The sequence below is a fragment of the Grammomys surdaster genome, unplaced genomic scaffold, assembly GCF_004785775.1.
Source record: "Grammomys surdaster isolate TR1022 unplaced genomic scaffold, NIH_TR_1.0 66, whole genome shotgun sequence".
In the NCBI taxonomy this organism is placed as follows: domain Eukaryota; kingdom Metazoa; phylum Chordata; class Mammalia; order Rodentia; family Muridae; genus Grammomys; species Grammomys surdaster.
The window spans coordinates 6,298,286-6,307,347 of record NW_021604568.1 but is presented as its reverse complement, the minus strand read 5'-3'; the positions used below and the strand labels follow the sequence as shown (position 1 = coordinate 6,307,347).

At 48.8% G+C, this 9,062-nt stretch overlaps 1 protein-coding gene across 3 annotated transcripts in view; it reads right to left on the bottom strand.

Annotated features, from left to right (window-relative positions):
- Window positions 1-9,062, bottom strand: part of Sfxn2 (sideroflexin 2) — a 20,510-nt gene that overhangs the window by 6,430 nt on the left and 5,018 nt on the right. For 2 of the 3 annotated variants that reach the window (XM_028775903.1, XM_028775895.1), the window contains exons 2-6: window positions 5,342-5,518; window positions 5,001-5,171; window positions 3,752-3,850; window positions 1,596-1,671; window positions 1,284-1,369 (exon numbers count right to left, since the gene is read on the bottom strand). In XM_028775903.1, the coding sequence (XP_028631736.1) occupies window positions 1,284-1,369; window positions 1,596-1,671; window positions 3,752-3,850; window positions 5,001-5,171; window positions 5,342-5,502 (593 nt within the window). In that variant the 5' untranslated portion in view covers window positions 5,503-5,518. Of the gene's footprint in view, window positions 1-1,283; window positions 1,370-1,595; window positions 1,672-3,751; window positions 3,851-5,000; window positions 5,172-5,341; window positions 5,519-7,675; window positions 7,809-9,062 lie in introns of all 3 variants that reach the window. The other variant, XM_028775899.1, reaches the window with a different exon arrangement.

The following is a 9,062-nucleotide window of genomic DNA, read 5'->3' as shown; positions in this document are numbered from 1 at the left end:
GAGGAGGAGGAGGAGGAGGAAGAGGAGAAGGAGGAGGAGGAGGAGAAGGAGGAGGAGGAGAAGGAGGAGGAGGAGAAGGAGGAGGAGGAGAAGGAGGAGGAGGAAAAGGAGGAGACGACAACGATGACATTATTTCTGGTAGTGCACAACTGTAAGCCCAGCACTCCAGAGACAGAGGCAGATCAGTGCAAGCTCTAGGCCAGCCAGGACTACACAGTGAGACACGGCCCAGAGGCTGAGTGCACATACTGCTTTTGCAGAAGACCTAAATTCAGTTCCCAACACCCACATCAGTTTCACAACTGCCTGTAACTTCAACTCCATAGAGATCCACTGTGTCCAGTCTCTGTGGGCACCTGCACTCACATACACATACCCACACATACATACACATGATTAAAAATAAAATCTTTTGTCAGGCATGGTGGCGCATGCCTTTAACCCTAGAACTCAGATGGCAGAGGCAAGTGGATCTCTGTAAATTCAAGGCCAGCTTGGTCTACATAGTAAACTCCCAAGTCAGCCAAGGATACAAAGTAAATCTCTCTCTCTTAATAAAAAAAAAAGACTCTAGGGCTGGAGAGATGGCTCAGTGGTTAAGAGCACTGGCTGTTCTTCCTGAGGTCCTGAGTTCAATTCCCAACAACCACATGGTGGTTCACAACCATCTGTAATGAGATGTGGTGCCCTTTTCTGGCCTGCAGGCATAATATATACATAATAAATAAATCTAAAAAAAGAAGACAAAAAGCAAAAACTTGCAAGACATAATCGGTTTCTGCATTACCTTTTGTGAACAGTTAGTCTGGCTCTGGGGGACATCTGCCCCCTCCCCTGGCTTCTCAGAGCATCTGGACACTGTGCTAGCATTAGACGCTCAGTTCTGACACATTTCCACCATGAGCTATTCTAAGAGTTTGGGAAGTAGGCAGAGTTTACAGCTCTGACTCTCACTCACTTGGACAGGAGCTAAGCTAGGATACAGCTTTAGGGACAGAGCACAAGACATTGAGCTCAGTCCCCAGCATGAACAAGAAAAAATGGCCGGTCCATACGTCCATGCTTAACCAACCTCGCTCAACACCCAGTACACTAAGTTTAAATCACCCACCACTCTTTGGGCCATTACAGAGGAATGGCGGCCCTTAAGGACCTTTCGAAAGTTGGGCCCATTGGTCTTCTCTGTACTGCCCAGTCCCAGGAAGCTAGTGGCTCAGCGCCTTGGCCTCCTTCCCGTCCCTGCTAACCCTGTGATGGGGGAGAACATGGCCCCCTGTACTCACTGCTGTCGCATCATTGGAATATTGACACAGTTAGCAGCAGCCACAGCGGCAAAAGGCACCCATCGGCCCACCAGGGGTGGGGCTCTCTGTTGAAGGCAGGGAACAATAGAAGTTATTCAAGCTCATACGAAGACGGGGTAGAAAAGGCCTTGGATTATACAGGGAGAGAGGCAATTAAACACTGCTAGTGACATATGTCCAGACATCCACTCTGGAATCTTCAAACTCCTTATAAGCCAGAAAAGCTGTTTTCTCTGGAACTCTGCTGCCCTCTGGTGGCCAGTGTGCCCACAGCACCCCAGCCACACGTACCTTTGTCCACATGTTCATGCCCACGGCAGTGGCCACCGCAGTGGTGGTAGCTGTGAAGTAGGAGAGGGCCATCTGCCTAGTGAAAGAGAAACGCCAGATGGATGAACACGTAGGTGTTGGGAGTGGTGTCACAGTGGCTCAGGCAAGGCCAGGGACTTTAGTGAGTAACTGGGCTTCAGGACTCGTGTGACCTCTCTAGAGTCATCTCACACCCCCGTTACCATCACTCAGTGCCTAGCACCCTTGGTCCTCTTTCAAAGCATTAAACACATCACACTTTTTTCTGCCTCAGAACCAATGTATATTGCTGCTCCCTGTGGAGAGAACTCTCCTACATGTTTGAATCCTTATGCTGGCTAGTTTTATGTCAACTTGACACAAGCTAAATTCATCTCAGGAGGGACCTTCAATTAAGGAAATGCCTCCAGAAGATCAGGCTGTGGGGAAGCCTTTGGGTCATTTTCTTAATTAGTGATTGATGGGGGACAGCCATCCCTGGGCTTGTGGTCCTGGGTTCTATAAGAAAGCATACTGAGCAAACCAGAGGGAGCAAGCCAGTCAGCAGCACCCCTCCGTGGCCTCTGCATCAGCTCCTGTCTACTGTCCTGCCTGAGTTCCTGCCCTCCCTGCTTTCGGCTATAAACTGTTCTATGGAACTGTGAGTGAAATAAACCCTTTCCTTCCCAAGTTACTTTTCATGATGGTTTCCCCTCAGCAATCGTAACCCTAGCTAAGAACGCTGATCTTTCAGAACGCTGCTGGATGCCATCTCTACAGAAGGGACTTCCCAAGGAGACAGTCTGAACAGAGCTCCACTGCTGTCCTGTCACCACTCATCTCCATGACAACAGCAATGGAAAGCTGGGGTCACTGTAGACTCTTCCAAGTGTTTGGTTTGGTTTGGTTATTGAACAGGATCTCAGCATGTAAGCTGGCCTTGAACTCACAGAGATCTGCCTGCCAGCCCTGTTAGAAGATCTTTAAACAGAGACTGCTATGTTTTATTCATCAGGGAATCTCAAGCCTCTAGAACCTTGCCTGGCACATTAATTCTGGAACTAGAAAGATGGCACGCTTAGTGGTTAAGAGGACCCAGGTTCAATTCCCAGCTCCCACACCCAGTGACTCATAACGCCTGCAACTCCAACTGGAGGGTATCTAACTTCTTCTTCTGGCTTCTGCACACACACGTGGCAATCAGTAACAAAACACACACACAAACAAAAACAAATCTCGGGGCATGAGAGATGGTTCAGTGGTTATGAGTCCTGTTTTAGTTTTGATTTTAAGACAAAGTAGCCCAAGCTGGACTGAAACTCACTGAGATCCCCTGCCTCTGCCTCCTGAGTGCTGAAATTAAAAGTGTGAGCCACCATGCCCAGCTTTGTTTCTGTTTCTTAGTTTAAAGTTATGTGTGTGTACATGTGTGCATGCATGCAGACATGTAGAGGTCAGACATGTGAAGGTAGATCCTCCCGAGCTGGACCACCTGATCTGGGTGCTAGGAATTGGACTTAGAAGCTCTGGAAATGCAGGGCATGCTTTTAACTACGAAGTCATCTCTAGAGCTCAAGAGCACTGGCTGCCCTTGCAGAGGACCCAGGTTGTGCTCCCAGCACCCACATGGTGGCTCACAGCCATCCATAACTCCAGCTCCAAGGGATCCAATGCTCTCTTCTGATTTTTGCAGTCACCAAGTATACATGAAGTGCATAAACAATAACACAAAATAAATAAATCTAAAAAGTAAAAATAATTTTTTTTTTTAAAAAAAGAAAAGAATAGCCAGGCGGTGGTGGCACACGCCTTTAATCCCAGCACTTGGGAGGCAGAGACAGGCGGATTTCTGGGTTCGAGGCCAGCCTGGTCTACAGAGTGAGTTCCAGGACAGCCAGAACTACACAGAGAAACCCTGTCTCGAAAAAAACAAACAAAAAAAAAAAACAAAAAACAAAAAAAAGAAAATAATATATCCATCAAATGAATGGGTATTTTGAAATGGTCTGGGGAAAAGCTAAGTCTCAGTTGGTCTTAATATTTCAGATGCTGGGAAAGGGTAACCTGGTCACCTGCCCAGAGTGGGCCCCACTCAGAAAGAAAAGACAGTCCAAGAGCAGAAGGGCTGCTCAGGGAGGCAGAGGGTAGCCATCTCCTACCTGACTGACGTGGGGGAAGCTGCGTTCCTGTTGGTGTAGTTGACCAAGGCATTAAAGGACTGGTTCACCCACTGCCAGAAGATGACCGCAGGCATTGTCCTAGAGGAAGGGAGGCAGGACAGATGAAGAGGGCCTGGGGTGTACTGGGTACCACAGCCCTGCAGCTCCCAAGACAGTGCCATTCATTTTTATGCCCCCGGGCTTTTGGATGGGACGAGCCCGCCCCCTGGGAAACTCCTCCTCCTCTCACAGGATCCTGCTCTGTCGGGATACTTTCCTTCTTGAAATTTTTCTGACCCTTCTTCTGCCCTTCCTGAGACAATGACTCCATGTGTCCTGTTCCCATCACTCAAAATTCTCCCCCTTCCCAAAACTACTACTTCCCAATCTCCATTATGCTGTGTCTCCAAGAGGGGAGACCCTAAAATATTTAATCCCTGACACCTAGACCACAGCATAGCTCAACAACTAACTAATGAACAGAGAGGGGTAGAGGACTCAGAGGGGGAAGGGAGGGAGGGAGAGTCAAACATCAAAAGCGTATTCCCCTCCCAACCAAGAAGAGCAAGAAAGGGGCTTTCTGTTTTTCATTTGGGTATCAAACATTCAAAACATAAATACACTGTGGAATTTATACTTTTAAGAATTTAGGGAGCTGGAGAGATTGTCTCAGCAGTTAAGAGCACTGACTGCTCTTCCAGAGGACCTGAGTTCAAGTCCCAGCAACCACATGGTGGCTCACAACCATCTGTAATGGGGTCTGATGCCCTTTTCTGGCATGTCTGAAAACAGTGTACTCACATATATACAATTTTTTTTTTAAAAAAAGCGGATCTTCCCACTTCAAATTATTAAAACAAAACAAAAAAGCCTTACTCCTTTAACTCAATAGAAGTAGAGGCAGGTCGAAGAGTTCTAAGTCAGCCAGGGCTACATAGTGAGACTCTCAAAATAGTAAGCCTAGTAAGACTAGTAATAGTACAACACTCCTCGGGATGGCTAGCCGACTGAGCACTCAAGGTCTGTCGGCATCACCATCAGGCCCCTGCAGTTCTGCGTGAGGTCATGAACGGTCACTTAGCCTCTAGAGTCCCATCTAGCAAAGGGAGAAGATAGAGAGCCTGTGTGTAGGGCTGAGAGAGGGGAAAGGCCATTCACAGAAAGAACTTAGCATGGTGTCCATATCCAGGAAGTGACTGATCAAGAGGACTGTTATTACAACTTGGCCCCTCCTCCGTCTTGGACTCACCTGTAGAACTGGAGCATGAAGCCCGTGATGATCATGCCACCGGGGACCTGGAAGGACATCCGCCCGATGACATTCATCTTCTCCCCAGTGTCAGGGTGGAAGGCCGAGTCGTAAAGCTTCTTAGCATACAGCAGCTGCTCCACCTGAGTGCCAGGAGGCACAAGTCCCATCCTGTCACCCAAGGACAGCGTCAGTGACACTCTGACCTGACCCCTGCCTCCTGCCTCCCTGAGACCTCTGCCAGCTCCTCTAGCTCCAGCTTCTCCCTCCCCTAGAGAGCTCAGCAGCTCTCGATGATGGTTATGCTGGTCCCTCCAGCCCCTCCCCCACCACTCACTCACCTGCTCTTTTCCACCACCACCTTGGCCCAGTCCAGCTCCTGCTCGGATGCAAAGACAGTGCGAGGATCCGTGATGTTAAGGAAGTGCTTCACACGCCCCAGGAAAGTGCACTGGTCCCAGCGGGGAGCATCAATGTTAAAGTCGGACAGGTCAGCCTCCATGGTGTTGAAACACAAACTACAGACATAAGGAGAAGAAGAATGAGAGTCGATCCCTTAACCAGTTTTCCCCAGAGGCCTTGGCAGTCAGGGACCCTAAGCATCCCCTGTGATGATCTAGGGGCCTGTAATGCTTTGTATATGCTCGGCCCAGGGAGTGGCACTATTAGAAGGTGTGGCCCTGTGGGAGTAGGTGTGTCACTGTGGACTTGGGCTTCAAGACATTCATCCTAGCTGCCTAGAAGTCAGTCTTCTGCTAGCAGCCTTCAGGTGAAGATGTAGAACTCTCAGCTGCTCCTGCACCATGCCTGCCTGGATGCTGCCATGTTCCTGCTTTGATGATAATGGACTGAACCTCTGAACCTGTAAGTCAGTCCCAATTAAATGTTGTCCTTATAAGGGTTGCCTTGGTCATGATATCTGTTCACGACAGTAAAACCCTGAGACAGGGCCCTTGTGAACGGTGATCATACTAAGCAACTGCCAGTTAGCGTTTCCTGGTCCATGTTAGTACCAGCCTTGTGCCTGATCACACGAAGGGAGACAGTGTCGGCCACAGAGGAGCTCAGTCTGACTCAGCAGCAAGGACTCATCAGAACTAGCATAATACCCCCCTGGTGCTAGCAGAGAAATAGGGAAAGTAGGCATTCAGAACTAAAAGCCCTCTGCGCTTCACCAGGCCTGGCTTCAGAGAAACTGTCTACCGCAGTCTAACCACCACGGCACATCACACCTGCAGTCGGGAAGCAGAGAATCATGAATGCTGGCATCCAGTCTCCTACAGCTATCTACCTCATCTAAGGGGGTTGGGCAAGGGGGGGCCCTGGAAACATCTATGGAAAGGGCGGGGCACAGGCTGACCAGAAGACACACCAGATTTGTCTGATCACAGCAGCTTTCTAAAGCCTTGGCATACAAGTAGGCAGTCTGTTACTCTTACACTCTGGATGCCTGGAAATCCAAAAGGCAGTTCTACTTCTACTGCAAGTCCAAGAAGCAGTCCGCTCCTTCCAGCCACAGCTGCGGTGATCGCTGTCACCTGGGCAACCAAACTTGGGAAGACAGTTCCACAAGTGGTTGTCTTCAGCAGCAGGGGCTCTCTCCTCTCACTGAATTTGCATTTTCACAAAGTGGAAACTTGGATGGGTAAGTGGTCCACAGGACATCTTTCTCATTACCCATCCCAGTGGAAAAGAGCAGGGGTTCTCTTTCATGTCCTTTTCACAACTGTAGCTGCTTATGACCCTGTAGCCTAGCCTGTGACCCTGTAGTCTAGCTTATGACCCTGTAGTCTAGCCTGTGACCCTCTGTTTCGCATCTTTCTGCCACTGTAGGTCTAAGATCAGTGAGCAGTAACCACGTAGCAGCCTAGATGTTATGCTGTCTTCAAATTTCCAAACAATTTAGCCAAAACATCAAATACGAATTCCTTTTTAACTTGTCCTCACTCAAACTTTAAAGCTTTGGGCAGAAAGCCTATTAAACGCCAGGATGGAACACGGATGCCCTCTGGCCCTGTTTCCAGTAGGGTCCTTGCTTCCTTCTGGAAGCTCCAAAGGCAAGCTTCCACCATCTGCATTTCTTTCACATGTTTCAGACTCCAACCAAATGGCCCACTGGGTTCTGCTGACTGGTTTTGAGGGCTTTCATAGCCTGTGGCTCCAAACTCATCCATCCATAGTCCGTCAGCACACCCAAGGCCTGCGAGCCACGTGATCGGGTGGAACACAGCGATAGCCCTTCTTCTTACAATTCTGGGGCTAATTCTTGTTGCAACAACAAAACAAAGTACGGAAGTTAGGAGGGAGAGGGAGCAGGGTATTTTGGCCCATGGTTCATAAGAATGCATCCCACGGTGGCGAGGAAGGTCTGGTGGTAGGAGAGTGAAGTGGCCGGGCACACCGTGTCTGCATCAGGAAGCAGAGAGAGACAAAAGCTGGTGTCCACCTTGTTTCACTCTAGGACCTAAGCCTATGGTTGGTGCCAACTACATTTAAAGCGCATCTTTCCTACCCAGTCAAACCTCTCAGGAAATACCCACCACAGGTGTGCTCAGAAGTGTGTCTCTGAAGTGATTTTGAATGCAGGCAAGCTGACAGTGAAGATGAACCATCACAAGGGTCATCTGCCTCCCCCCACCCCTTAAAAAAAAATACCACCTTACTTAAATATTCACCTGTAAAGTTGGGAAATGTATTCATTTTGCTCAATGGCTGTCCTGAGGCCTAGCACAGAGTATTTAGTGTCCTGGGAGAAAGTCCAGCTTGCCAGCAGGTAGGTATGACAGCTTGAAAGTACAGATGCATAGGCTAGAAGGAAAAGAACAGCATCAGCAGCCCTGAAGTCACTAAAGACTAAAATTTGAAGATAGAGGGAGAGGAGAGGAGGAGAAGAAGAGGGGAGAGGAGGGGGGGGGCCGGGAAGGGACGGCGAGGGGAGGGGAAGGGGAGAGAGAAAGCATGCTGAGGATAAGCCCTAAAGAACTGCTATGTTTAAGAGGCGAACTACGATAGGTGGTCTCAAAGATGGTGAAGAATGCAGGAGAGGGAGGCAGGCGGAAGCAACGGGTGGGGGATGGAGAATAGAGGTCAGCTTCTACGTTGTTGTAGTTGTTAGGGTGGGAGAGACTTTAGGTTGGTACACTGCAGAAACTGAATCCAAGAGGCCAATATGCCCACAGCACTTCTGCCTGCCCTTAAAATGGTCTTAAGTGACGATCTCTGGAGAAGGCAGAAGCTGAACTGCAAGTACCATTGACAGAATTAAGATTTCTGCCTGCCCACCCCCCCCCCCACCCCCCCCCCCCCCCGCCTCTCTCCTTGATCACTTCCTAGATACAACAGGGAGCTAAAAGGAGTCTAACTGGGAAGTCACACATTTTCTTGGTTTGCAGAGTCATGGGCTGAGAACAGCTTGACTGAGCTCAACAGAGCAAGTTGCCATGCTCCCAACAGACACATGTGTGCACATGCCAGCTATACACCTACATGTACAATGCACATCTACAGAGCCAACCTTCTCTGGCATCTCCTCCCACCTTCAACTTAACATTACAGAGTCCTCTGCCTTTCACACAGAAGCCCCTTTGCCAGGATGCGGCAGACATACACTAAAGTATGTGGGTGACATTTGTTCTCTGTACTATTTATTTTTGTTTTTGTTTGTTTTTTGTTTTTTGGTTTTTTTTGTTTTTTTTTTGTTTTTTTTTGAGAGGGAGAGGCACATGCAATAGCGCACATGTGGAGGCCAGGGAACAACCTCTGGGAATCAGTTTTTTCCTTCCACTATGTGGGTCATGGGAATTGGGCTAAGGCAATCACTTTTGCTTTCTTTACTGACGTCAGGATAGAATGCACACTGTGCTTGGTTGGTTTTTTGGGGGTTTGTTTTTGTTGTTTTCTTTTTTTAAAAAATAAACTATATGGTTCCTCCCCAAATCTACATTATGTATCTGAAACATCACCCCACAAAGGGGATAGTTCCCTGACTCCTTCAGGTCCTCTAGTTCTGAGCCCTCACAGCATCCTGCCCTTCCCCACAGCATCCTGCCCTTCCCCACAGCA